At 57.6% G+C, this 27,848-nt stretch overlaps 1 protein-coding gene across 10 annotated transcripts in view; it reads left to right on the forward strand.

Annotated features, from left to right (window-relative positions):
• The window catches only part of MYO7A (myosin VIIA), an 83,113-nt gene that overhangs the window by 45,409 nt on the left and 9,856 nt on the right, over nt 1–27,848 (forward strand). For 5 of the 10 annotated variants that reach the window (XM_037840785.1, XM_037840786.1, XM_037840784.1 and 2 more), the window contains 23 exons: nt 208–300; nt 2,320–2,414; nt 3,738–3,822; nt 4,383–4,601; nt 5,020–5,127; nt 6,033–6,242; nt 6,620–6,823; nt 7,125–7,301; nt 7,736–7,825; nt 9,308–9,435; nt 11,523–11,649; nt 12,357–12,476; nt 13,213–13,386; nt 14,374–14,601; nt 16,176–16,346; nt 18,703–18,820; nt 20,437–20,563; nt 21,512–21,795; nt 22,728–22,918; nt 23,569–23,693; nt 24,532–24,689; nt 25,700–25,853; nt 27,622–27,777. In XM_037840785.1, the coding sequence (XP_037696713.1) occupies nt 208–300; nt 2,320–2,414; nt 3,738–3,822; nt 4,383–4,601; nt 5,020–5,127; nt 6,033–6,242; nt 6,620–6,823; nt 7,125–7,301; nt 7,736–7,825; nt 9,308–9,435; nt 11,523–11,649; nt 12,357–12,476; nt 13,213–13,386; nt 14,374–14,601; nt 16,176–16,346; nt 18,703–18,820; nt 20,437–20,563; nt 21,512–21,795; nt 22,728–22,918; nt 23,569–23,693; nt 24,532–24,689; nt 25,700–25,853; nt 27,622–27,777 (3,542 nt within the window). The remainder of the gene's footprint in view (nt 1–207; nt 301–2,319; nt 2,415–3,737; nt 3,823–4,382; nt 4,602–5,019; nt 5,128–6,032; nt 6,243–6,619; nt 6,824–7,124; nt 7,302–7,735; nt 7,826–9,307; nt 9,436–11,522; nt 11,650–12,356; nt 12,477–13,212; nt 13,387–14,373; nt 14,602–16,175; nt 16,347–18,702; nt 18,821–20,436; nt 20,564–21,511; nt 21,796–22,727; nt 22,919–23,568; nt 23,694–24,531; nt 24,690–25,699; nt 25,854–27,621; nt 27,778–27,848) is intronic. The other 5 variants (XR_005217503.1, XR_005217504.1, XM_037840789.1 and 2 more) reach the window with 3 other exon arrangements.

Here is a 27,848-nt window from a genome sequence, read left to right on the forward strand (position 1 = left end):
CGTGTTAGACGTGGGAGGTGGTTTTTGATCATCCAGCCCAGCTGAGGAGAAAACTGAGGTTCAGAGAGAGGCAGGACTTGGCTGGGGTCACACAGCAAGTTGGGGCAGAGCTGGGCGAGAGTCCTGCCTCCCAGCTCTTAGGAGGGACACGCAGGTGGCCTTCCCACCAGTCGGGCTGCCCTCTCCCTTGTGTTCCCCCCCATGCAGGGTGACCTGCGGGGGACATGCCAGCGCATGGCCGAGGCTGTGCTGGGCACCCACGATGACTGGCAGATTGGCAAGACTAAGATCTTTCTGAAGGTGAGCGTGGCCTCTGTCCCTGGGCTGCCTTGGGAGGCCGTGAACACCCCGTCATGGTGGGGGGTTGGGGTCCCAGGAGGGTGCTGTAGAGGGAGTTGCAGCATCAGATGGGGTCAATGCTGGGCCTTTGAGATTTTCCTGCCATCTGAGGCTGGGAGGAGCCGGGTCAGGGTGGGCCAAGGCCTCCTTGGAGGGGAAGGGGAAGCTGATATTTGAGACCATCTATGCACTGAGGGGTCCTGGCCATGGGTGCTGGACTCAGGGTGCCAACCATGGGTTAGAAAACTGAAGACCTGAATGTCAGGCCTTCACCCAGGAGGCCTGGACTCAAATTCCAACCCCGTGGCTGTTGCCCTGATTCTCTGGTCAAGTCACTGGCCCTTTCCGAGATTCATTTTCCCATCTGTGAGATGGGTTGTACCTGGGTTGAGGACTCTGGGACTTATCCTGAAGGCCCCTTCCTGTGGTTTTCTCCCTGGGCTGTGGTCAGCAGGGTGTGTTCCACCATCACTCAGTGGCAGTCCAGGGCCTATTCTTGACCCTCCCAGTGTCCTGGGCTCAGCAATTGCCTGGGCAGGAAGCTGGGAGCTGAGCAGCTCGGGGAGAAGAGCGGGGCTGGGAGCCGGAAGCAGGGCCTCAGGGGATTGCTGGCTTTGGGGCAGAGCTGCCTGGGAGTTGGCGACTGCAGAGAGGCTGCAGCAGGGGCAGCATGGGTCCAGGACAAGTTCTCCATTTCCATTTCCTCTCTACTAGCTTTCAGTACTGGAGGGGGCAGGGGGCCCAGGATGAGGGGAGAGAAGGGCGGAACCAGCCACAGGGCCTTGGGTCAGTCTCTGCATCTCCCTGAGCCTTCGTTTCCTTATCAACAAATGTGTCGAAAGTCTCCGGCCTGTGCCTTTCACACCTGCCCCCTGGAAAGCGCTTTCTGTGGCCCCAGGCCTCTGTGAGGTAGGGACTATTGTGCCCATTTCCCAGGCTCAGGGAGGAGAAGCACGTTGTCCAGGGTCATGCAGCTGAGGTAGAGAGCAGACCCAGGCCCGAGCTCCCCCCACCCAGGGGTGAAAAAGGAAGGAAGGTGTGAAGCACCATAGGGCCGAGGATCACCATCATCCTCATCCTTACCTCGCTGGGCACTTCAGACCTGGGCTGTGATTTTAGAGGCCAAATGTCCAGTACTTATTCATTCATTCATTCATTCATTCATTCATTCAAAAAGTCTTGGCCAAGTGGCTGCTTTGTGCCAAGTCCGGTCTAGAAGTGATGTGTGTCTGTGACTTTTTGGTGAGTGTGGCTCCCCCATAAGACTCTACCCTCCCAGCGGCCTCATCTGCTGTGTTCACTATGGCACTGTCCCCAAAGCCTAGCACAGAGCTGGCACAAGGGGAAGTTCGATTCATGAAGTTCTATCCAACCAGAGTGAGGGTTGGGGGCTCAGCAGTGAGGAGGAGAAAAGGCTGGAGACGTTGGGAGGGTCTGGATTCTGGAAGGCATTGAGGAGCCCAGGCTTGACCCCAGAAACCATGGGGGACCACTGAAGGGCTATGTCATGATCAGATTTGTGTTTTAGGAAGGTGCCTCTGGTTGCCTGTGGAGGGGAAGTAACGGAGACCAGAAGTCTAGTTAGGAGGCTGCTGCCAAGATCCTGGAGAGGATCTGGCCCGGGACAGAAGCCAATGTGACAGAAACATAAAGTAGAGCAGGGGCTTGGGCAGAGATGGCAATGGGGTGAAGCTGGTGTGTATAATGGGCCTTCTGACCCATCCAGTGAAATTATGCTCCTCCTGCTGCATTGGGCCTCTGGGAAACAGCCCCAACCCCTTAGTACCTGGGGCTGTGGGAGGCAGCTGCATATGGGAGGAGCGGGACTGGGAGCCTGAGGGAGACCTAACTAAGCCCTAGGCCTAGGTTCCAAGTGAAGGAAGCCAGGGGGCCTGCCTGGGGCAGCCTCAGTCTTGGAACCCAGCTGGTGGCCCTGGAGGAGATGTTGTAGGGGTGCTGCTCAGGGGCTCTGTGCTCCAGGACCACCACGACATGCTGCTGGAGGTAGAGCGGGACAAGGCCATCACCGACAGAGTCATCCTTCTCCAGAAGGTCATCCGGGGCTTCAAAGACAGGTATGTGCCGAGGCCAGCTTCTCCCCGTCTCAGCCCACACATGGGTCTGTGTGCACGTGCTTGGCTCACTGTTATTTCCCCCACAGGAACACTAGGAATAAGCAGGCACACCTATGGGCTCACAAAGAAACAAGCACACATATGAATAGAAGGCACACATGATCATGCAAATATAGGGGAACACAAAGCACACAGCTCACAGAGATCAATCCATGCACATACATGCCGAATAACATAGTACACTCACCCACGTACAAGCATGCTCACATGGATACATGAGGTACACACACATGCACCCTCTGCCAGTGTCAGGTGTTGGTTTCAGATGAAATTTCCCAAAGAGGAGTTGAATTTTACAAAGTGTGTCCTGTATTCCATATAAAGGACATGTGCATACCTGTGCCAATTCAGAGATGGGCGGGGCTGACTCTGGAGTATGACTCAGGTTCCATGAAAATCCCATAACCTACACTTTTTGCAGTTCACCTGGTCACTCCCTCCCTCCCTCCCTCCCTCCATCCATCTGTCCATCAGTCCATCTGTCCATCCATTCACCCACCCATCCATTCATCCATAATCCATTCATCCATTTGTCATCCATTCATTCTTTCATCCATCCATGTGCCTGTCTGTTCTGTCCATCCATCTATCCATCCATCTTTCTGTCCATCCATCCATCCATCCGTCTGTCCATCCCCTCCCACAGTTGCTTTCTTGCTTGTGTGTGCATTCAGGCTTTGGCTCACTCGCACACTCACACATTCACCCTTCACCCCTCCTTCATTTATTTGTACATTCAGCAGATATCTGCTGTCGGATGTCAGTCTCCCTGCTTCTTGCCTTCCGTCAGGTCAAAGTTGACTGTTTCCTGGGGAAGCAGCCTAGTGTGTGGGGGTGGGGTAGGGGTGGGCAGCACTGAGCTCACTCAGTTAAGTCGTAAGACGTGGGCTCTAGTCCCAACCTCTGTGAGTCTCAGTTTCCTCATCTATAAAATCAAGAAGTTAGATAGTAATAAATAACGTTCACAGTGTTCAAAGCTTCTCATCTCTGATACATTTACTTATTTATTCCTACATTTATTCATTCAACAAACATCTTCTAAATGCACATCTTAATGGGCTTACAGGGCAGGTAAGCCATTTTACGGATGAGGACGCTGAGGCACCGAGAAGTTATGCGCCTTACCCAAGGTCACGTAGCTGGGAAGTTACAGAGCTGGCACTCAGCCCCGGTCCTCCTGTCCCCAAAGCCCCTGTACCCTGGCCGCCTCTGGGCACTGGTTCTCTGCTCTGAGACCCACCAGCATCACTGCTGCTGTTCCAGGTCCAACTTCCTGAAGCTGAAGAACGCTGCCACGCTGATCCAGAGGCTCTGGCGGGGCCACAACTGCCGGAGGAACTACGAGCTGGTGAGCCTCCCCGAGGGGCTGCTCACTGTCCCAAGAGGTCTTGAACGGGCCCCGTTACTGTGCCGCAGGACTTGCTGGTTGGCCTCCTGCCCCAGCCCCAGCCCGCCCCTTCCATCCTCCAGCCCAAAGTCCGGGTCAGGTTCTAGTGGCTTTTCCGAGCTGGTCAGCAGCATTTGAAGCTTTCCTTCTGGAATGTTTTGGAGGGTTGTGAGCACACTGGGGTTATCGGAGATCTTGGAGGAGGCTGCACAGGGATGGGTCACATGGACCTCTGGGTGGAGCTGGACTTGGGGCAGGGGAGGTGGACAGGAAGGAGGAGGGGGGTTGCAGCTCCTGGTCTGAAGTGGGGGCTCCCTCAGGGACCCATCTGAGGGGAGTGAGACTTCGGTCCAAGGGGAGTCCGAGCTTAGCTATGGGGAGCCCCAGTCTGAGGGGGTGAGAGCCGTGACTTCAGAGGATGCCATTCTGGGAGCGGAGGCCGTGTGCAGTGGACGCCCCCTGGGCGGGGTCCCTCGGGCAGTGGGGGCTGTGGGCGCTGAGTGCGGCCGGTGTCATTGCAGATGCGGCTGGGCTTCCTGCGGCTGCAGGCCCTGCACCGCTCCCGGACGCTGCACCAGCAGTACTGCCTGGCCCGCCGGCACATCATCCGGTTCCAGGCCCGCTGCCGCGCCTACCTGGTGCGCAGGGCCTTCCGCCACCGCCTCTGGGCCGTGTTCACCGTGCAGGCCTACGCCCGGGGCATGATCGCCCGCAGGCTGCACCGGCGCCTCAGGGCCGAGGTGAGGGTCCTGAGGCCACAGCACCAGCGTGTCCTCCCTGGAGCACCGAGACGCCTCGGGCAGCAGGTCACCCCCACTTGTTGGCCGAGGCGTCTGAGACCCCATGCCTCCTCTGAGGAATGCCTTCAACCGGGGCCAGACCCCTCATCTCCATCCTCCCAGCCAAGAGCAGGGCTGGGGGCGAGGGGGTCCCGTCGCTCCTGTGGATCTTTGGGGGAGGCCGAGGCAAACCTGGTTTGGCTTTGGGATCAACAGTGCCCCCAAAATATTGTGTGGCCTGGAGAATTTCTCAATTACCTCAGTTTCCCTATCTGCCGAATTGTTTGGCAAAGTTACTCCCAGTCCCGGAATCCGGTCAGGATGAAGGGGGAGGTGGAGGGGCAGGAGGGCCTGCGACAATGGCTGCCCCTTCCCTCAGTACCTGCGGCGCCTCGAGGCCGAGAAAATGCGGCTGGCGGAGGAGGAGAAGCTGCGGAAGGAGATGAGCGCCAAGAAGGCCAAGGAGGAGGCAGAACGCAAGCACCAGGTGAGCTGAGAAAATCCATGCACCGTCGATCTCCATTAAATTGTTCAATAGCTTGCGTCCAGCATTGCCTGCTCATCATTTGTCCATGCAGCCTTCCTTCATTTGTCCCAAAAGTATCCTTACCAGATCCAGTCAGCAAGCATTTACCAAGCTCCTCCTGGGTGGGCATAAGGGCAGGGGGCTCCAGAGTAGGAGGGTCCACGGCCTGCTTTTCTGGCTGGGGGATTAATACCAGACACAAAAGCCTGAGCTGGGGAGGGCACCTGGAGAGCTGCATGCCTGACGTAGCACCCACTTGAGATGTGGCTCGTCCCAATGGAAAAATGCTGTATGCATGAAACACACTCTAGATTTTGAAGAAAAAAAAAACAAGAATGTAAAACATCTCATTACTAATTTTTAAAACATTTATTACATGTTGAAGTTGCAGTGTTTTGGAAATATTGGATTACATGAAATATATTAAAACTAATTTCACCTATTTTTACTGTTTAAAATGTAGCTACCCCATATATGGCTCACATTATTTTTCAGTTGGACCGCACTGATCTAGAGCCTCAAACCAATGGCTGTAAGGTGTCTGGGTTGCTGTGGTCCCCTCCAGGGAGGCATCCAGAGAGCTTCCTGGAGGAGGCCGTTGCCAGCTGAGCCCTGAGGGACAGGCAGGATTACTGTCTGGGCTTGTTGAGAGACTTCCCTGTGGCCCAGGGGTGCTGTGCCACTGTCTCACTGGACAATGAGGGCTGAGCTAGCCCTGAGGCTGAGCTCTTGCCAGCGGTCAGGAGAGCCCAAGTGAGGTTGGGACCGAGGCCCTGGCCTTGGCTCTCTCGGGCTCCCTGACGAGGGCTTGCTCCTGAGGCTGTGGCACTGACATCCATCTCGCCTGCGTGACCCCAACCACCCAGGAGCGCCTGGCCCAACTGGCTCTGGAGGATGCAGAGCGGGAGCTGAAGGAGAAGGAGGCAGCCCGGCGGAAGAAGGAGCTCCTGGAGCAGATGGAGAAGGCCCGCCACGAGCCCATCAATCACTCGGACATGGTGGACAAGATGTTTGGCTTCCTGGGGACTTCGGGAGGCCTGCCAGGCCAGGAGGGACAGGCACCTAAAGGCTTCGAGGTACCAGGAGGAAAAGGCCCCCACAGTCTATCCGGGGAGCCTAAGCACTCCCATGGGGTGGCCCTCCTCCTTTTGTGCCCCTTGCATTAAAGTCCACCTGGTCCCCTGTGGGCAGAGGGAACAGTGATGAACTGGGCCAGGGGCCAGGTCCCAGCCCTGCCCAGCCACCAGCCTGCCATGTGACACTCCCCTCCCCAAGGCCATTCCCAAACCATCGTTCATTCGTTTATTTATGACGTCCCATGTGCCAGACTGTTTGGGTTGTGACAAGATGAACACAGTCCCTCACCTCGTGGGGGAAGGGCTGGTCCCACAGGGACAGGCCTCCCGCCGTGGACCAGGCCCACGTGGCAGGGAAACCTGCTTGTCTCCTGCAGGACCTGGAGCGAGGGCGGAGGGAGATGGTGGAGGAGGACCTGGACGCAGCCCTGCCCCTGCCCGATGAGGAGGAGGAGGACCTCTCCGAGTACAAATTTGCCAAGTTCGCTGCCACCTACTTCCAGGGCACAACCACGCACACCTACACCCGGCGGCCGCTCAAGCAGCCGCTGCTCTACCACGACGACGAGGGCGACCAGCTGGTGAGGCCCCTGTGGGCCGGGGCGCTGCTGGGGGCCGGGACCGTGGGATTTGCCCCTGGGAGGGGGCAGTGTGGGCGCTGGGTGGTGGGGAGGTGGTGTCCCGGTGGGCAGCGACCAGGCCCGCCCACAGTCTTCACCCCAGGGCCCCGGCCCTGCCAGGCCCACACAGGTGCTGTTCCAAGAGCACTCAGAGCCTGCTTGGGGCGGCTTGTCCAGTCTGCTCCCCAAATCACTGCGCAGCTTGCATGGCCTTAGCAACTCCCTCCGCGTGGCGCTCTGACCCATGCCGGCCCTGCCCCAGGCGGCCCTGGCGGTCTGGATCACCGTCCTCCGTTTCATGGGCGATCTGCCCGAGCCCAAGTACCACATGGCCATGAGCGACGGCAGCGAGAAGGTCCCAGTGATGACCAAGATTTACGAGACCCTGGGCAAGAAGACGTACAAGAGAGAGCTGCAGGCCCTGCAGGGCGAGGGTGAGGTGAGGCCCGGCGTCCCCGCCTCGGGATCCTCAGCCGAACGAGAACCCCACAGATCGTCTCTGCACATCCGCTACCCCACCTCCTCTACTCACAGGGAACAAATGTGGGAAATTTCTGTGAAGTGCTTGTAACTGAGGGAGGCTGTGTGGCAGAGCAGACAGGGGCTTTGCAGTCAGAGCAAGCTGTAGCACTGACCAGTGGGGAGGCCTGGAGTGAGTTACTACTCTCTTCTAAGCCTGTTTCCCTGTCTTGTCAGTTGGCTAGTGGGGTGGGTGGGCTGGAGGGGCATGGGATGGGGGAAGAGTATGGGGTGGGGTGGACGTAGCTCACAGCTTAGCATGGAAGAAGCGTGCTAAAGCACAGCCCCTCGTCGGCTGAGCTTGTCCTTACCTTCTGCCCCATTGCTTGACCCTGGTCCCTGTTGGTCCTGCAGGCCCAGCTCCCCGAGGGACAGAAGAAGAGCAGCATGAGGCACAAGCTGGTGCACTTGACCTTGAAGAAGAAGTCCAAACTGACGGAGGAGGTTAGAGCAGCCCCCAGGGTCCGGTGGCCCACAGTGGCTGTCTGTGCTGGCTCAGGTTGGGCAAGAGCAGGGGCGTGAGTGGGCGCTGTCCGTCCTCCGGGTCCCGGCTGGCAGGGACGGGACAGCCTGGGGGCTGAGGCAGGCAGGAGTGCGAGGAAGAGGGCAGTGAGCTCAGGCTGGGGCTGGCTCTGGGTGTCCCAGAGCAGGGGCCCAGGCGCCGGGGAGGGATGGAGTGGCAGATGGTAAGAGGGAGAACATGTCATGCCAGGGGATGGAGAGATTGTGTTTGGTCCGAGGACCATTCAGATGCTGGCGCTTTTCTATGGTATAAGAGGCCTCAGTGAGCATCAACACTATTAATTTGTTTGCTTGTCAAGATATTAAATCATTTGTTTAGCCACCTAAACTTTTCTAAGCATTGTCCCAGCCCTGGGCCCCAGAAGCACCCCAGCTGGTGGGGGTAGCAGACAGACTAACCATGGCATTTAACAGCTCAGGGGACGCCACTCTCATGTCCCTAATGTTTGCACACCAGTCTAAAGTACCTCCTTCCCCTTCTGTGCTTGGGGTCACCTCCTCCAAGAAGCCTCCCCTGAACTCTCCATGAGGAGCCAGTGACTCCTCCTGGGGCTTCCACAGCCTGCTTTGCCTCTGCCCTTGTCCTAGTCCCTGCTTGGGGCTCAAATCTAACCTTGCAGCCCTGTGGCCCCAGATTTGAATTCCAGCTTTGCTTTTCGGTATCCAAGGAACCTAGGGAAGAAAATGCCATTCTAGGGTGTTCCTGGGAAGAGGGCACGGGGTGAAGGCTGTGAGTGCTCAGTAAGTGAGGACCTTCCCCACCCCTTCCCTGCTGCAGTGCTGCCTCCCACCTGCTCACCCACTCGCCCACTCTGCATCTTCTGGGCAGAGCACAGGGCTGGTGGTGTGGGCTGTGTGGCACGAGACAAGAGAAACTCACCTCGTGGGAGCTCGGGTCTGAAGTTGTTCACGTCGGGGACAGGGTGTTGGTGACGGGGTGCTGATGCCTGGATGATTGACAACCGGGGCATACTTTGGGTGCCAGTAGTTGTGTGTGGGGGTCCATCATGGAGAGAGATGGGTTCCCCTGGGAGTCAGAGGAGCAGACCCCTGCCCTGGTTGAAAGAACATCCCTGGGGTGGGGTGTGGAGGGTCGAGGAGGCTGCAGAGGGGGCTTGCTCCCCAGGAGAGGTTGGCACCAGGCCAGTGCTCCCGGCCGGGTGGGCCAGTTATTGATTTAGCTTCTGTTCTGCCTGAAGTGGGGGAGTGACAGGGGCAGGGGGGAGGGAGGAGCCGGGGGGCCGGGTCTACCCCATGGGGCTGGAAGCTGGGCTCTTCTGGCCATTCCTGGGACTGTGCTCCCTGGGGGAGTTGCAGACTCGGATGTGGGTGCCCTGGTGGGCAGAGGTGCACCCCTCACTTCACCCTGCTTTGGCCCAGCCTTGTCCCCTCCCTCTGGCCCAGGTGACCAAGAGGCTGAACGATGGGGAGTCCACGATGCAGGGCAACAGCATGCTGGAGGACCGGCCCACCTCCAACCTGGAGAAGCTGCACTTCGTCATCGGCAACGGCATCCTGCGGCCGGCACTGCGGTCAGTGCCCGAGGGGTGGGGGGGAGGTTATCCTCGTTTCCTGGGGTGGGGCCCCGAAACGCTGGTGGTGGTTGAACTGAAGCTCCGTGGCAACAGGTGCAGCACAGATTAAGCCGCAAAGGCTTGGGTTCAGCTCTGCCGTGAGCTCATCATGAGACCGGGGTGGAGTTGTTCCATCTAAGCCTCAGTTTCCTCCTCCGTGAAGGGGGACTATTAAAAGTACCTACCTCATAGGGCCGTGGGGCAATAATGCTGTGGAAGGTGTATAACATCACCTGGGACGTGGTAGGCCCTCGGGGAAGGGTAGCTGTGATTGTCATTATCTGACACACGTTTCTGCTTTAGCCCCGTCCCTGCTTGCTCACCTTCAGTGCACCCAGCCCAAGCCCGGGGCTCAGGGTTACCCTGGCCAGTGTGCCCGGGAAGCCTGCAAGTGCCTTCTTCTCCATCCAAGCCCCGGAGAGGCCTTGACCCACGTCCCTGGGGTGTTGGGGAGGAAGGGGGATGACCCGGGAGTTACCAGGAGAAATTGAGGAACCAACTCAGCTGGGTCCGGAGAAAGGGTATAGGATTTTTCCAGAACTGCATCTGCGTAGGGCAGTTTGGTTCGGAAAGCTGATCCCATGAACTTGTGTATGCTGATAAGAGGATGACAGGGCAGGGTGGGGTGGGGTTCTGTTGAGCCCCCATTTTACCCATGGGAAAGCTGAGGCTCAGAGCAGGGAAGACTCTTGCCCAGGGGTCACTCAGCCTCCCAGACCTCCTGCCTCGCAGCCAGGCCTCCTTCCCTTGCTCCGGGAGGCCAGTTACTGCCTCACCTCCAGGAAGTTAAGGTGTGTGCCCAAGATGTGTTTGAGGGTTGAGCATTTTCCCCCTAGTTATCTCACTATCGTACCTACAGTCGTCACCTCTAGAGAGCACAGAATCAGGAGTCCTGGGCTGGGAGTTCGGGGCTGGGCCATCATCCAATCTTGGCCTTGGTCTCCCTGTCCAGAAAGTGAGTGGGTCAAGGACCCCTAGCTGCAGGTGATAAAATTTTCACGGGTCTGTGGCAGGATGGGAAAAATAAGGGCGTTCCTAAGGCTAAATTTGTTCTATTTAAAGAACTGCTCTTGGTTCTGAGATTTTACCATTCCTATTTTTTTGGGTATTAAAATTACCTTTGCTTTATGACATGATTGTGATACAGATGATATGGGCAGGGTATGTGTGTTTTAAATGTTCTTATGTATCAAGATAAAAAGTTGGCAGCCTCCAGAATATTTTTTGAAGTCGTACTGGTCCGTGGAGTCACAAAGCTGGGGAACCACTGACTTGGATCCCTCCTAACCCTCCCCTCCTGGGGGGCGAGGGGCCACGGCGCCCCCTGGTGGTGGCTCCGTCCTCACAGGTTGTGTCTTCAGTCCTGAGCAGGTGCAAGCTGACCTGGAGCACCCAGGGGTGCAAAGGAAGGGTCGTGCCCAGTAACACCAGTTACAGCAACATCACCAACAACAGTCCCTGCTGCGAGCCTCTATTGGGGGTTTACTATGCTAAGAATGGTGCATTATCTCTGTTTACTTCACAGCAATCCTGTGAGGAAGGTATCACCATTTCCCTTTAAACTGAAAAAAAAAAAACAAAAAAAAACTACTTTCATCATGTTAATCCAACTATAAAAAGTAATACACGGCCACTTAGACATTCAAACATTACAGCAGTCTATCACAAGAAAGTCAGAGTTCCTACTCATTCCATTCCCCAGAGGCACCCTCAGATGTTTTTCCTATTTGTGCTCTACTGACTGTTGTTAGTAGAAATTGTAATTGCTGCCACTACTTGTGGGCAGGGGCTCAGAGGGGTGGTGGAACATGTCCCCAGCCACCCAGCCGGTCAGGGATGAGGAGGGGATCTGGGCCCTCTGCAGTGGCTCCGCGGAACCCTGGGCTCAGCCTTCCCCGTCCTGACCCAGCTCTGCCTGCTCCTGGGTGATCTGGGGCAAGTCAGAGAGGAGAGCCATGCAGTGCTCCACCTGCTGCTGGAGGAAGTGGGGTCGGGGCTGGTCCTCTGGGGGCCACCCTCCCTTCCTTGCTTCCCCCACTGTCCAGGGATGAGATCTACTGCCAGATCAGCAAGCAGCTCACCCACAACCCCTCCAAGAGCAGCTATGCCCGGGGCTGGATCCTCATGTCCCTCTGCGTGGGCTGCTTCTCCCCCTCAGAGAAGTTTGTTAAGGTAGGGGGTGCCGGGGTCCCTGGGGTGGGAAGGGGAGCTCGGCCCCCTCCTGGGCACTGACTGGGGAGAGCAAGAGGAAGCAGCTGAAGGTTGGGTCAGGAGGCAGAGGGGTGCAGCCACAAGGGCCTCCGCCGACCCCTCAGGCCCAGGGCCCCTGCTGGGTGGCATCTTCCAGGCACCCCCTGCTCCACTCTGTGCTCACCTCAGCCCAGCTTATGTATGAGGAGACCAACAAGAGTGGAGCAGTGCTCAGTTCAGCTCAGGGCACTTTCTTGGCTGCTCCATGGTGCCAGGCCCTGGGTGCCAGGGACACAGAGGCAGAGATGGACACAGCAGGACGGATCCCCTGGACAGGGCTGTAGAGAGGGCAGTGCTCGCCCAGTGGGGAGAGGCTGAAGGCTGAACTGGGCCCTGGAGGAGGAGCTGGGGAGGAGGCGGGTGCAGAGCATGTGGAGGGGTGAGGCAGGAGGCGCTGTGGGCCCGGATGGGGGTGGCATTGCCACCGAGCTAAGGTGCGTGGGTGCCATCCTGATGGCAGTGAGGGGGCGATGGGAAGGCGAGGAGGGGCGAGGGCGGGTTTGCCTTGAGGAGCAGGTTCTGAGTGTGAGCCCATGGGGAGGCTGCACTAATGGTCCAGGCAAGGGAGGCCACAGTGGGGCCAGGGCGAGGGGTCTGCCGGCTCTGCCCTGCCTGTCCTCCCTCTGTAGTACCTGCGGAACTTCATCCATGGGGGGCCGCCTGGCTACGCCCCATACTGTGAGGAGCGGCTGAGGAGGACCTTCGTGAACGGGACACGGACACAGCCGCCTAGCTGGCTGGAGCTGCAGGTGCGGCCCCAAGGCCCAGATGGGGCTTGCGTGTGTGAGTGCACGTGCATGTGAGTGTGCGTGCATGTGAGTGTGTGTGCATGTGTGAGTGTGCGTGCATGTGTGAGTGCGTGCATGTGAGTGTGCATGCATGTGAGTGTGCGTGCATGTGTGAGTGTGCATGTGAGTGTACACGTGCATGTGTCTCTCCAATGTGCTCAGGTGCCCCAGAAATGTTCCCTGCTTTGGAATTCTGGGGTTCCTCAAGCACCCACCCCCAACTTCTGAATCCCAGGCCTACTGAACAGGAAAGGCCCCAAAGGATGATTGACTTGCATCTGCTGGCTTTGTGGTTGAAGTGACTTGGGCAATGGAACCCCCATTCCCCCCGCCTTCTCTCTCAGTGGCCTCATCTACAAAACGGTTATGAGGAGACTCATCTCACAGGGTGCAGTGGTTACATGAAGCGAGGGCAGAAGCACCTGGCACCTGGCAATGCCTGGCCCCCCAGGCCCATGGCCTGGCTCAGGGGCCCTGAAGGTCCCATGGGGGTGGGTGCAGAGCAGGGCTCCCTGGGCACCTGTGACCGGGGACAGGCAGTATCGTGGAGGGATGTTGGGGGTCCAGGGCTTGGGGGCAGCTCAGGGAGCCGGGAGCCAGGAGTCCAGAGCTCCCCAGAGCCCGTCTCCAGGGAAGTGGGAATGTGATCTGGTCTGAAGCGAAGAGATTCCCACCAATCCTTTTGGATCACTCCCAGGCCACCAAGTCCAAGAAGCCTATCATGCTGCCCGTGACGTTCATGGATGGCACCACCAAGACTCTGCTGACGGACTCGGCCACCACCGCCAAGGAGCTCTGCCACGCGCTGGCTGACAAGATCTCACTCAAGGACCGATTCGGGTTCTCCCTCTACATTGCCCTGTTTGATAAGGTATGGCTGCCCTGGGCCCAGCCCACCCGGCTCCCATGCCAGTGATGCCACCTGCTGGCTCAGGTGACCTCGTACAGGTTACTTACCTTTCAGTAAGTAACCTGCAGAATTGTTTCTTGTCTGGAAGCCAGTGGCAGCACCTCCCCTGCCTCAGTCCTGAGGATGATGGAGATAACACCCAAGGAAAAACCCAACAGAACAATGTAGATGAAAACCCAGAGCTCACTTGATCCATATATGCCCAGGCAGGAATCTCCTTCCCTGGGGCTGATGAAAGAGCATGCATAGACAGACTGGGAGGGCACGCAGCCCCTCAGCTCTCTGAGAGTCTGTCTTCTCATCTGTAATGGGGATAAAGTCCTTATTGCATTGCTGGGACTTTTGGTGGAGATGATCTGTGGTAGGTACCAGAGATGCTCGTCCACGGCCAGGAGTCTCTTCTCACTTGTTCTTGAGCAGCTGTAGTGGGAGCCTCCCCTGGATTTGCATCTGGGCTGGAGCCTTCTCTGCCAAGCTGGAACTGGGGGGATGATGATTTTGCTTCCAGACCCAGCAACATCACCCACAGAAGAGGTGCCCCCGACCCTGGCAGGTCCAGGGACAGAACCATACTATTGGGCATGGTTTGCCTGGATTTTTCTCACCTATGGATTCCTCCTGTGTTTTCAGTGACAATTGATCCATCAGAGTGTCCCAAAATGCTTGCACTAGGAAATGGTAACTCCCGTGTGCTGTGCCCAAAATGTAGGCTAGAAAGACGATAATTGGGTGTGTGGGCTCAGAGCCCATGGCTGGGGTGCGGCTTCCAGTCCTGGTCTGTCTCCTTGGTGGCCTTCGGCACAGCCGTGCCTCTCTCTAAGCCTCCGTGTTCCATCTGAACAAAGACAGTTGGCATGGTTGGTGGCTTCTCGTAGCCCTCCCCTGCCTGTGCCTGCCCACCCTCCCACTGGGGCCTTCTCTGCTGTGACACTGGCCCTGTGGCCGCAGGTCTCCTCCCTGGGCAGCAGCAGTGACCACGTCATGGACGCCATCTCCCAGTGTGAGCAGTACGCCAAGGAGCAGGGTGCCCAGGAACGCAATGCCCCCTGGAGGCTCTTCTTCCGCAAAGAGGTCTTTACACCCTGGCACAATCCCTCTGAAGACAACGTGGCCACCAACCTCATCTACCAGCAGGTGGTGCGCGGAGTCAAGTTTGGGGAGTACAGGTGTGAGAAGGTGAGTGGGAGGAAGTCTTCCGGCTGAGCTTGCTCTGTTCACAGCCACCTGCTTTCCAAATTTGGTGGTGTTGGTGTTGGTGATGGTGGTGTTGGTGATGTGGTGTTGGTGGTGATGGTAGTGATGGTGGTGATGTGGTGTTGGTTGTGGTGATGGTGTTGCTGGTGTTGGTGGTGATGGTGGTAATGGTGATGGTGGTATTGGTGTTGGTGATGGTGTTGGTGATGTGATAGTGGTGATGGTATTGGTGGTGTTGGTGGTGTTGGTGGTGATGGTGGTGGTGTTGGTGGTATTGGTGTTGGTGATGGTGGTGATGGTGGTGATGGTGATGGTGATGGTGGTGATGTGGTGTTGGTGGTGTTGGTGTTGGTGATGGTGGTGATAGTGATGTGGTGGCGGTGATGGTAATGGTGGAGGTGATGGTGGTACGTGGTGGTTGTGGGGTTGGTGTTGGTGATGATGGCGAATGTGAAGGTGGTGATGTGATGGTGTTGGTGGTAACGGTGATGGCGGCGATGGTGATGGTGATGGTGACGGTGGTGATGGTGGTGATATGGTAGTGGTGGTGATGGTATTGGTGGTGTTGTGTTGGTGATGGTGTTGGTGATGTGGTGATGGTGGTGATGGTATTGGTGGTATTGGTGGTGTTGGTGTTGGTGATGGTATTGGTGTTGGTGTTGGTGATGGTGGTAATGGTGATGGTGGTGATCTGGTGTTGGTGTTGGTGATGGTGATGGTGGTGATGTGGTGTTGTTGGTGATGGTATTGGTGGTGATGGTGTTGGTGTTGGTGATGGTGGTGATGTGGTGGTGTTGGTAGTGATGGCAGTATTATTGTTGGTAGTGGTGGAAGAGATGGTGATAGTAGTGGTGGTGGTAAGCTGGGTTGATTTGTCAGAATGCATTTTTATAGCTATTTCAGTTGCTGAAATTCTGAAGTACTGTGAAACTAGTTGGAATATTTCTACTGCCTCAAGGCCTCCAAGAGCCTTCTCTATTGCCCTCACTGCCAAAGCCCCAGGTGGGCATCATTGAGGCTGCTGTGCACCAGCCACACACAGAGGAGGGGCAGATGCCCAGTGCCCACCTGGCTCTCTGAAGCCTCTGCAGTACAGCCCACTGGTTGCTAAATATTCTGAATAACCCTCCTGGTGGTATTAATGATGGAGATGGAGATGGTAATAGTGATGTTCTCCCTTCAAGCTGACTGGTAGTCTCCAGTGCTCCCCCAGAGCTCCCGTTCTCAGGTCAGGCCCCCCATCTCCTGCCAGCCCCAGTCACTTCCACAGGGCCTGGCATGGAGCGGCTGACCCATCACCCATGGGCTGGCTGTTCTCTAGGTCAGGTCGTGCCCCTGGGCAAGGTCCAGCTCTGTGCTGGTCCTGGGGGACCCTGGAGAAGACAAGCGTGTGGCGCTGCCCTTAGGCTGCTCACGGCCCCGCCGAGGTCCAGTGCATGGCAGGAGGGTGAGGGGGAGCGAGGACAGGAGAGGTGCCTGTGGACTTCATGGTCCGGAAGGGCCTCCTTGAGGGGCCTGGGCCACATGGATGACGAGGTCTCCTCCCCACACCTTAGGAGGATGATCTGGCTGAGCTGGCCTCCCAGCAGTACTTTGTGGACTACGGCTCCGAGATGATCCTGGAGCGCCTCCTGAACCTCGTGCCCACCTACATCCCCGACCGCGAGATCACACCGCTGAAGACACTGGAGAAGTGGGCCCAGCTGGCCATTGCCGCCCACAAGAAGGTAGGAGGGCTGGGAGGGGCCTGGGGTAGGGGGGCTTTCTGGTGACCTGGGCTGAGGGGCAAGGACCTGAGCAGTCAAGGAAGTAGGGGATGGGATGGCACCCACATCCTTCTGCTTTCCAGTGCCTTTCCTCCATCCTGGACATCAGGCCACTCATGTGTTCTGCCACATGTTCTGGGCTGGGTGCCAGGGACACAGATGGATCAATCCAGCCCTCCATCCTCAGGAGGGAAACAGGCACGTGGTACTGGGAGGCCCTCATCTGGCCTCGCACCAGCCACTTACTTGTGCACTCAGCTTCCCGAGAGCGATAGCTCAGGAGTGTTGGTGGATGCTGGAGGGAGCTTCTAGGAAGTGCACTCTCTTCTTTCCCTTAATGGAGCTCCAGCCCCAACTTCCTGCCTGGGGAACTTTAGGTCCAGGCCCCCTGCTTGGAGCCCTGAGTAGTCTCCCTGCAACACTAAGGGCCCTTCCTGAGTAGAGTGAGGTGCACTGGGTGGGGAAGTGGTTGGGGGGGCACTGGCAGAGGCCTGAGCACAGTTGTGCTGTCACTGGCAGGGCACCCATTAGCTTCCCTCCTCCGGGGCCCCTGTTCTGCAGAACTAGAAACATCTTTGCTCCCAAGTTGCCATAGGCTCAGACTAGCAGCCCCCCCCCCCCCCGCCACAGCACACCAACTCTTTCCCAACCCAGGTGCCCAAAGCCCCTCCCACCCAATCTTTCTCCCTGTCCAGTTAACTCCCCATCAGCCTCAACCTCCCCCTGAATGCTCCTTGCACCCCTTCTTCATCTCGGCTCAGCTCACCCCTGAGCCCTCATCTTCCCTCCAGTCCCCTCCAGAAGACATGTGTGCTCTCCCTGGAACCCTTTAATCTCTGAGGTGTAACGTGGGGTCTCCTGAATGAAAAAGCTGCTCTTTGTCCTTGGCAATCCCCTCGCCCACCCCCCTCACACCCAGTCAGCTGCCAGCACCTGTCCGATCTGCCTCCCAGGCCTCGCCACGCCCTGCCCCCCACCTGCACCGTTCTGCCTGCAGTCACTTGGTGCTCACACTCACTGTGGCACATGTACATTCTGGTTGGGTGACATTGCTCGTGCATTCACCTGGCTGGGGCACCTGCCACGTGCCAGGCACTGTCCCAGGCCCCGAGGGCACAGCCATGAACAGGACAGGTCTCTGCCCTCCCAGAGCCCTCGGCCAAGCTCGGCGTGTCCCTCCCCTCGACTGCTGCCGCTCCTGGCTGTGTGTGTTCCAGAGCCCTGGGCAGGGTCTCTTGTAAAGTGGGCAGATGTCAATTTGTATTGTTTTAAGGATGGTGGTGGTATATTTAAAAAAAAAATTATTTTGAAATAATGTCAAACTTGCAGTGATGTTGCAAGAAAAATTCAAAGAACTGGAACTGCTGTCTCCCCTTCACCCAGATTCACCAGCTCTTAGCACTGAGCCTCACGTGCTTTGTTCTCCCTTGTCTCTGCTTGTGTCATATTACAGTATTTTCTGACCCATTTAAGATTAGATTGGAGATGTTGAGCCTCTTTATTCCTAAATACTCACTGCTGTGGGGATGCCATCTCAGCAGATGGAATTATAGCAGTATATGTGCAGACGCACAGGTATCTTTATTTCTGTATCTCTATATAATAAAGAACCACAACTTCATTCTGACCCTCCAGTTCTGCTCCAGTGCCACAGGGTCCTCACTGGGTTCAGGAGAAACACCTTTTAATAAATGTGATACTGGCGCTCTACTTGAAGCCACCATCACTTCCTGCCGGGGACATTGCGATGTCCCCTTGCTGCTCTCCCTCCTTCCAAGCCCCAGTCCCTTTTCCACACTGATCTTTCTGATGTCCCGATTCACCTGGGTCAGCTAATCACAGCCCAAGCTGGCAGTTGTGGCTGAGCCCACAATTCCACGTGCCCTGGTTCCCATATGCCTTTTCTGGTTCCCTCTCTTCCCTGACCCCGCCCAGTGTGCACAGCCCTGCTGAGCTGTGTGAACCCCCGTTCCCCAAATGCCTGCCACTGTCTCCTGCCTTTGTGCCTTGTGCACACAGAGCACGGTGGCTGGAATTGTTGGCTCTCCTGTCTCTTGTGCTGGATTGGAGTGGGACTTTGTACCCACAGACTTGCACAGAGCGGGCACCCAGCAAGTGCTCACTGATGTTGACTGAGTAACAGAAAAGTGGGGTGATGGAGGAGAGGTGGGCCGTGGGAATGGGGCAAGGCCATGACACTCAGGAGGATGAGGCAGCCCTGGGGCTGCCCCTGGCTGGGGCCTGGGGTATCTGATTTGCAGACAGAGCTTTTATACTGCCTTACCCCCCAGCCCCCAACCTCTCTGTCTCCCTCCAGGGGATCTATGCCCAGAGGAGAGCTGATGTCCAGAAGGTCAAAGAGGACGTGGTCAACTATGCCCGCTTCAAGTGGCCCTTGCTCTTCTCCAGGTTTTATGAGGCCTACAAATTCTCAGGTACCCCCCCAGCCCTCCTACCTCCCAGTCTGCCTCCACACCGTTCTCCAACTGCCTTGCTTTATGGCCTCAGTTAAGTGACTTGAGCCAGTCTCCTCTGTCAGCAAATCTCCTGCCTGTGGGGCAGCTTGGCCTTTTCAGGTCAATGCCGCTGAGTGGGTCCTGCCTCCTCTTCCTCCTCGTCCTGGTCTCCCAACCTGGGCCCAGCACTAGGCTCAGCTCAGCTCTGCTGTCGGTGTACCCTGAGCAGCCTGTATCAACTTGATACCAGGAGGCAAAGCCACCCTTCATTTGAAGGAATAAGCAGGCAGGGTTGGATGTCCCTGTCAGGGATGTGGTTCTGTCTAGCTCTGCTACAGGCCGCAAGGCTGCCTGAGCCAGGGACTGCCTTGTTCAAATGTGGTGTTGCCCACATTTGGGGTAACGACTGGATATTTTCGGGGGGGGGTAGTACCTGCCAGGAAATGAGCCCAGTGGAGCTGAATCCCATTAGCTCTGGGCCAGATAAGGCACTGGTATCTTGTGTAGCCTGTCTCTTGTAAGTCCCACCACAGCCCTGGGAGGAGGAGAGATATCCCACTCTATCTGTCAGGACTTTTTGGCTGCGAGTGTCAGAAAACTCAGCAGCTCCCCCTCATGATTCTAAGATGGCTGCAGCAGCTCCAGGCATCACAGCCTCAAACACCAGCATCCAGGGGCAGAAAAGGAACAATCCCTTCCTGTTCCTTAAAAGCCAAGAAACCTTTTCCAGGAGTTTCTTCTCAGCTAGCAGAGTTCCCTTCACATCTGATTGGATAGAATTAGGTCATAGGCCCTCTTCCTAAGCCACTCTCTGGCAAGGGGAATGAAATCATCTCTGTTGGGTTAGACCAGTCAGCATTCATTCCTTGAGGCTGGCAGTGGCCAGCTCCCCCTGAAACAGATACAGGGCTCCTTGGCAGGAAAGAGCGGGGCATGGGGAGGTGGGTGGCTGTGGAGTTGATAACCCACAGTGTCTGCCACACTGAATTGTTGGAGCTGGGGCCTGAGGGTGGGTCACCTTGAGCTCTGGCGCATAGTAGGTGCTCAGTGGTGCATTGGATTAAGCACTTGAATGAGTATTGAATCATTAAGGCCTCTACTGTGTACAGAAGCGGAGGTGGGGGGCAGAGTATGGGTGGGAGGGCTCTGCTGGGTTGGCTCTATGGTGTCAGGAGTGGGTGTGGCTGATAGAAACCTACAGGTGCCACTTGCTCAGCCACCCTGTGGGCACCAAGCCTCAGGGCATCACAGGGTCACCAAATATCAGGGCTGGAGGGAACCTAGGGGCTCAGTTAGTACAACTCCTCCCCAGGCCCCACTTTGGTGTGAGGCAGGCACTTGTCCAAAGCTACGCAAAGACCAGTGGAGGGACGGGACTAAACCCATGTTTACTAATGTAACATTCTGTTTCCACTGCACCTTGGGTTGCAGCTTGATGGGAAGTTGTGCTCTCTGAGCCTCGGTTTCCCTAGCTGTAAAATGGACATCACTATGCTCACAGCCCTGGCTGCCTCCCTGGCAGTTATGAGGATTGGGAAGGGCTGGGCCCAGGAACTGGGGCAGCCTCCCTCTCAACGCCTCGGTCTCTGCCCCAGGGCCTAGCCTCCCCAAGAACGACGTCATCGTGGCTGTCAACTGGACAGGCGTGTACTTTGTGGACGAGCAGGAGCAGGTGCTTCTGGAGCTCTCCTTCCCTGAAATAATGGCTGTCTCCAGCAGCAGGTGAGGAGGGGGCAGGTGGAGACACAGACACATCTCCACAGACAGATGGGGAAGGAGAGGGCTCTGGAGCTTTTCATCAGCTCATGGAGGTCTTCGAGGAGAGTCTCTGCCTCACAGAGGACATCACTGGTCACATGGCGAGTGAGCAGTTCATACTGTGCTATGCAGACCCCCCAGCACCTTCCGCCTAACAGCAAGGGACTTTACTAAAAGAACCTGGCCTGGGATTCAGGGGCCTGGGTGGGACTCACCTCCATCTGCTCGCCCCTTAACTGGGGTTCTCAATACTTGCGTCTAAGAGCAGTGGTGAGGAATAAATGCAATAACCGATGGGAGAGCTCTTTGTAAACTGAAAAGTGTGGTGCACGTAGGAGGGATGGTGGAGGGTGAGGGTGGGTTCCAGCATCCTCCATGTCAGAGGTGCCTGGAATAGACAGGCTTTCCCAGCGGCGCGGTGGCTCACCCCCATCCTGGGCATGTAGAAGTGCGTCTGGGCTGTGTCTTATGGGGGCTGGGGGCTGGGCCATGTCCAGCTCTGACTAGGCACGTGGGCTGCAGTGGTGACAAGATGGTCCTCACCCTCTGAGAGCTTCATCAAGAGAAGAGACAGATATTGAACAGGACCTTTTAAAACAAGGATCAGTGTGATGAGGGCTGTGGGAAGGGAGGGAGGGCTTCCTGGAGGAAGCAGTATCTAGGCTGAGGCCTGGAGGGTGAGTAGGAATTAGCCAGGCAAAGAGGAAGTGGGCTAGGCCAGTCTGGGCCTCACCCTGGGCCACGTCTGACTCTGGCTGAGATGTGTGTGTCCTCGGCCTTATCTCAGCCGGGCCGGGCCAGGCCTCACTCTGGCCCGTGTCTGACACTGGCTGAAGCGTGTCTGAGCTGGCAGGGCCGGGCCTCCCTCTGGCTGGGCTGTGTCTGACTCTGGGTGGCCTTGGTCTCCTTCAGGGAGTGCCGTGTCTCGCTCTCTCTGGGCTGCTCTGACCCGGGCTGTGCTGCACCTCACTGGGGCCGGGCAGGACTGACCCCGGCGGGGCCCTGTTCCCCGTGTTGGTCCTGCAGGGGAGTGAAGCTGATGGCCCCCAGCTTCACGCTGGCCACCATCAAGGGGGATGAGTACACCTTCATGTCCGACAACGCCGAGGATATCCGTGACCTGGTGGTCACCTTCCTGGAGGGGCTCCGGAAGAGGTCGAAGTATGTGGTGGCCCTGCAGGACAACCCCAACCCTAGTGAGTGGCTCTGGGCACAGGTTGCCAGGCATTGGGGTTGGGGATGGGGGCAGATTCCATGCCTTGGCTTTGACCTTGACCTTGGCCTGGCATTCAAGGCCGCTGTTGCCTTGTTACCCATCCTTCCCCAGACCCCTGGCTCAATTAGACCGAACGACCCAACTCTGTGCCTTCCATCTGTGCTCGTGGGGAGTCTTCCTCTCCCTCCCTCTCGTCCCCTTTCTCCCTCTGCCCTCTCTTTGCCAGGTCAATTCCCACTGGTCTTTCAATACCTATCTCCTGTCACCTCTAGGGGTTCCTCCTCAGAGTTTCCCAAATACTCACCATCTTCAAATGACAACAGTAATCACGACTACCCCGACTGACGCTCTCCCTGGGCTTCCTGGGCCCTGGCAGAGCATGGCAAACACAGAGATGAAACGTCCCTGGCCCGGCCCTCCTGGAGAAGGGGTGGAAACCAGTGTAGTGACCAGGGAAGCCCAGAGGCTGCCAGAGCCCAGAGGAGAGGCCCCCAGGCAGCCTGGGAGTTTCAGGAGGAAGTAATGTCTGCCCAGAGCGTATTGCGGCAGAGATGCGCATAAACAACACAAAGAGGCAGGAGAAGGCTGGCCTGTCTGGGGAACTGCAAATGGCTTGGTTTGGCCGGAATGGGCAAGGAAAGGGAAGAGGGGCAAGGAATGAAGTGGAAGAAGTCAGGAAGACCAGGTCACAGCAGGCCTTGTGAGCCCATCTAGAAGGGTGGGCCTTCTGCTGAGGGCAATGGGGAGCCATGGCAGGGTTTTGAGCAGGGGAGTGGCCCACTCGTGTGGCCCTGTGGAAGGCTGTGGTGAGATGGAGGCAGGATGGCCGGTGGGCATACAGCAGCTCCTATGTCATCAACACAAATAAAGGTGCTACAGCTCAGCCTCTCTCCCTGCCCCTACGCGGCCCAGCGGGCGAGGAGTCAGGTTTCCTGAGCTTCGCCAAGGGGGACCTCATCATCCTGGACCACGACACGGGCGAGCAGGTCATGAACTCGGGCTGGGCCAACGGCATCAACGAGAGGACCAAGCAGCGTGGGGACTTCCCCACCGATTGCGTGTATGTCATGCCCACTGTCACCAGGCCACCGCGGGAGATTGTGGTATGTGGCCTGGGGGCGTGCCTGGTTGGGAGGGCCCCTCAGGCCCCTCTTATACTCTTCCCATATCTGTCAAAGGGCGTGAGGGCTTGCATGAGATTAATGGTCTGCAGCTTCTGTGAAGACAGTCGAGGGGTCTTATGGGGCCATCACTTCGAGTTGGGGCAGCCTTCAAACCTGTGCGAGTGGGGAGGGGCCTAGAAATGGGCAGAACTGCCAAGGGACCGGGCTCTGGAGGGGAGGAGATGGCCCGGAATGTCGGTGAGGGCAGGGTCAGGAAGGGAGGCCAGGAAGGCCCCAGGTCTTCCCAGAGCCCCCCCTCAGGGCAGCACTGGGGATTCAGCACTCAGTTCCCGGGCAGCTCCTGAGCCGGGCTCTGTTGATTGAGCAGTTCTTGCACGGCATCCCACTGCCTTCTCTGGGCTTTCTCACTGGCTCTACCTGCCTGGTTCAGCCTCGGGGCACAAAGAGAAAAGCTGTGAGCTCAGCCTGGTGGAGGCAGCAGTGACTTCAGGGATGGGGGCAGGAGATCCATCTCCCACGGAGACAAAGTCTCCCCCAGCCCTAGTCCAGAAGGCTCCAGGCTCTACCATGAGGATCCCAGTGGCCTCAGGTGGGGAGCTGGCCTCAGTCCCCTGTCTCCTGGCCCCCAGGCCCTGGTCACTATGACCCCCGATCAAAGGCAGGACGTCATCCGGCTCTTGCAGCTGCGAACGGCGGAGCCCGAGGTGCGCGCAAAGCCGTACACACTGGAGGAGTTCTCCTACGACTACTTCAGGTGACGGGCTCCCTGGGAAGGGAGAGGGGGCCAGGCCACAGGATGGCACAGTGCAGAACACCACTACTCTCTGCTGGGGGTGCTGGGGGTTGCTTTGCAATGCTCCCCACCCGTGGGCAGGACCTGGGTCAGAAGGAGCAACGGGGCAGTTTCTGTCTGCTGAGATGGCCCTTCTGCTATTGCCTCATCTTATCTTTCATTCATTCAAGAGCTCTTGACTGTGCCTACCCCAGGCCGGGCCCTGGGCACTCAGGACTCACCCCTGGTACCTGCCTTCGCTCACTGTCCCAGTGGGGAGACAGGCAAGAAAACAGGCAGCTGCAGTTCTGTGTGCCCAGAGCTGCGATGGCGGTGCTTGGGTGGGGTGTGGGAGAGGAGAGGCTTCTTGGAGGAGGTGATGGCTGAGCTGGGGGTGCCCTGGGAGGTGGGGGGAGGAGCACAGCAGGCAGCACGTGGCAAAGGTCAGAGCAGAGAGAGCAGGAAACTGGCACAGCTCAGAGAGGAGGCCAGGGAGGTGGGCAGGGCTGGCTGGCGTCCGGCCAGTGGTGTGAGTGTCCCCCCGTTTTATAGCTGAGACATTAAGGCCCACAGAGGGCCTCTCATTCAGCCTGGGCCATGGGGCACAGTGGGGAAGAGCAGGGCCTGTTTCCCCCTCTCACCCCAGCCTCTGGGAACAGCTGGGAGTCGGAGGTGGGGGCTGGGGGGTGGGGTCTCACCACTAGGGGCTTTATCACAGGAGGGAAGATAAATTCACTAATGTAGTAGCTGGGCCCAGCCTGCTTGCCTGGCTATTTAGTGCCCCCGGCCATTGGCTGACTGCCCCCTGTGCCCGGGTCAGGCCCCCGCCCAAGCACACGCTGAGCCGCGTGATGGTGTCCAAGGCCCGCGGCAAGGACCGGCTCTGGAGCCACACACGGGAGCCGCTCAAGCAGGCACTGCTCAAGAAGATCCTGGGCAGCGAGGAGCTCTCGCAGGAGGCCTGCATGGCCTTCATCGATATCCGCAGCAGCAGGGGTGGGGGTGACACAGAGGCCTAGGATGGGCCCATGTGGAGGGGGTCCCCAGGGTAGGGTGGGGCTGGCTCCTGGTCCCCGGAGTTTTATCTCGACACCTCCTTCCTTCTGAGGGGCTCAGCTGGGTCCTGGGCAGATGGGGTGGGAGGGGCGGGGTGTGGTGGAGTGACCCCATCCATGCACCTGCACCTTACAGTTTGCACAGTGCTACCTCACCCACTGTCTCCTTTGACCCTGCCGTTCAGTTGGCAGATGTCTATTATGCCATGTGCTGGGCCTGGCACAGAGATACAGGGGTGACCAGATCCCATCCCTGGCTTCAGGGGAGCTTCCAGTTGAGAGGGGAGACATGCTGATCAGGCTGGTTTAAGGCTGGAACCAGTGCTGCGATGGGGCCAGGGGAGGCTTTGGAGCAGGACCAGGAGGGCTTCCTGGAGGAAGTGACATCTAGGCTGAGACCTGAAGGCCAAGTAGAGGGGAGAGATGGGTTCCCAAACAGAGGGAATAGCATTTGCAAAGTCCCTGAAAAGAAAGCCAGGCTGTTTTAAGGGCACAAAATAATTCAGCAGAGCAGGAAGGCATTGTTCAAGAAGGGAACTTGAAGACATGGGCTGACTAACGAAGGTTTCCCAAGCTGTGTTATGAAACATGGGCTGTGTCTCAAGGCCAGGGGAGCTACTGGATGGGGGGTGGCGGGTCAGATTTGGAAAGCCTGATCTAGCTGCTGTGAGCACTTTGGATGTTGGGCTGGGGGCCTGAGGCAGGGTGGCCTAGAGGAGGCTGCGGAGGAAGTGAGGAGAGAGGGTGGGTGGTGGGCACAGGGATGGGATGGGCAGGTCATGCCCATTTTGTGGATGAGTAACCTGAGGCCCGGGGACTTGCCCCAGGTGACACGTGGGGCAGGGAGAGCCCTCTCGGGGTATGTGTCCTCCTGCCCACCTCTCCCCGCACACACCAGCACTTGGCCACAAGCCCTTCCTTGACACACCCCACCTGTGCTCAAGTACATGGGCGACTACCCGTCTAAGAGGATGCGCTCTGTCAACGAGCTCACAGACCAGATCTTTGAGGGTGCCCTGAAGGCTGAGCCCCTCAAGGACGAGGCGTATGTGCAGATCCTGAAGCAGCTGACCGACAACAACATCAGGTGAGCCAAGGGCACTGGGTGGCTGAGGGGCAGCCCTACACTCCTAGGGCTCACAGCTTGAAGGGACCTTAGAAGTCCCTGTAGGCAGCACATGGCAAAGGCCACCTGTCCCCCTGGGCACTCACCTGGCCCTGAGACAGCGGCTGGCTCTGTCTGGGAGGAATCCTTTCTCACACAGACAGGGAGCTGCTCTGGGGCCCCCTCATGTCCCGGCTCTGCCTTGAGGCCCAAGGATGACCCATCAGAAACCAAGAGGTGGTGGCTGTACCCTTTGGAGTCTGTCCTTCTCTAAGTTTAACAGCCCCAGCTCCTCCACCTGGTCCTTGTAACTACCTGCGACTCCCTGCCTGAGCCTCCTCTGGATACCCCCTTCCCAGCCCAGACCCTGACTGTTTGCCTACAGCTTCAGCTCATGATCACATGTCCCATCCCTGGCTCAGGCTGAGCTGGCTGTCAGTCAGCAGCCCTGGGTGAAAACCCTCATGGGCTGGGAGTGTTAGGTCCGAGAAGGTGTCAGCTTCTCCTCCATGCTGGGTCAGCCAGAGGCAGAAGCAGGAAGTCTGGCACATGCCTGAGAGGCTCCACCCTCTCCCCTTATACCTACCCTTTGCTTTCCTCCCCAGCTTTATCACTTGCTACTCAGTATATCCCACTACACAAATCCACTCTCAAATCATACATCAGGTCTTTTCAAACTGCCAAACCTTTGTATACGCTGTGCCCAACAGCCAGGAAAACTTGCTATCCCCTTCTCTGCATATCAGAATTTGCCTCAGCCTTCAAAGCTCAACTCAAATGCTGTCTCCTCCATGAAGCCCTCCAAGATTCCCTCTTGTCAGGTTCAGTGGCTTCCTTTCCTGGGTTCCCTCAACACACTAATGGTGCCTAGGCTGCAACACTGTTTCTGGGGCACCCTGCCAGGGGTCTTCATGTCCAGCTCAAAGGGTGAGGAGCTTGGCTGAAGTGGGGGCAGGGGGACAGTGGCAGAGGTTGGGTGGTGCCCAGGGCAGATGGCTGCAGGCCCAAGGGGCCCAAGATCACGTGGTTCACGAGGACGGCTATGAAGCAAGGAGGTACTTGCACAGATGGGATCAGGCCAGGGACTGGGCACTTGACAAGCAGTAAGACCCAGGGAGTGTCTGAGGGAAGGAGGCAAGGGAGGGCTTCTGCTCTCCTTCCCAGACCTCTGCCTACTCCTGCTCCACTTCCCAGGCTCCACTCCATTCAGATGAACCTTTACTGGCTGCTCCTGGCTGCCCATCTGGACAGAGATGGGTTACCCTTTCTACCTTCTAAGAGTATCAGTCTGAAGAGGCGGATTTAGAACAGAGAAACCATGGCCCAGGAGGTGGTGCCCAAGTCCAGGGGCCAGTCTAACCCAGTGCTTCTCAAAGTGCTGGTCTGCGATGAGTGAAAGAGCTTGTGCCACAATATAAATCCTGCACTGCTTCCTTCCTTGAGAAAATTTCCCTTTGAAAAAAATATCTCACCTGATCTAAACAGAGGAGGCGGACTTTTATTCTGGCAGAAGCACTTTATTTCCACAGGGACTGGTAGGGAAGGTTGTGGCCTGGAGCCGTCGGTGGACCACACCTTGAGTGGCACCGGCTGGATCTGGCCGTCGGGGAGGTGGGCGTGTTGGATTCAGATGGGCAGGCACAGGCTTCTGTGGGTGCTCAGGGAAGGCTCTGCAGTGGGGGGCACGGGTCCCTGCGATCAGCTGGTGACAGCTGCCCCCTGCTGGACGCTGCACCTCCTCCTCCTGCAGGTATAGCGAGGAGCGGGGCTGGGAGCTGCTCTGGCTGTGCACGGGCCTCTTCCCACCCAGCAACGTCCTCCTGCCCCATGTGCAGCGCTTCCTGCAGTCTCGCAAGCACTTCCCACTCGCCATCGACTGCCTGCAGCGGCTCCAGAAAGCCCTGAGGTACAGCAGGCCCCAAGGGGCAGGGGGCAGCAGGGCCAGGGCTTGGGGGCAGGCACCGGGATGGGCTCCCG

This window comes from Choloepus didactylus, chromosome 6, assembly GCF_015220235.1.
Source record: "Choloepus didactylus isolate mChoDid1 chromosome 6, mChoDid1.pri, whole genome shotgun sequence".
Taxonomy (NCBI): Eukaryota; Metazoa; Chordata; class Mammalia; order Pilosa; family Megalonychidae; genus Choloepus; species Choloepus didactylus.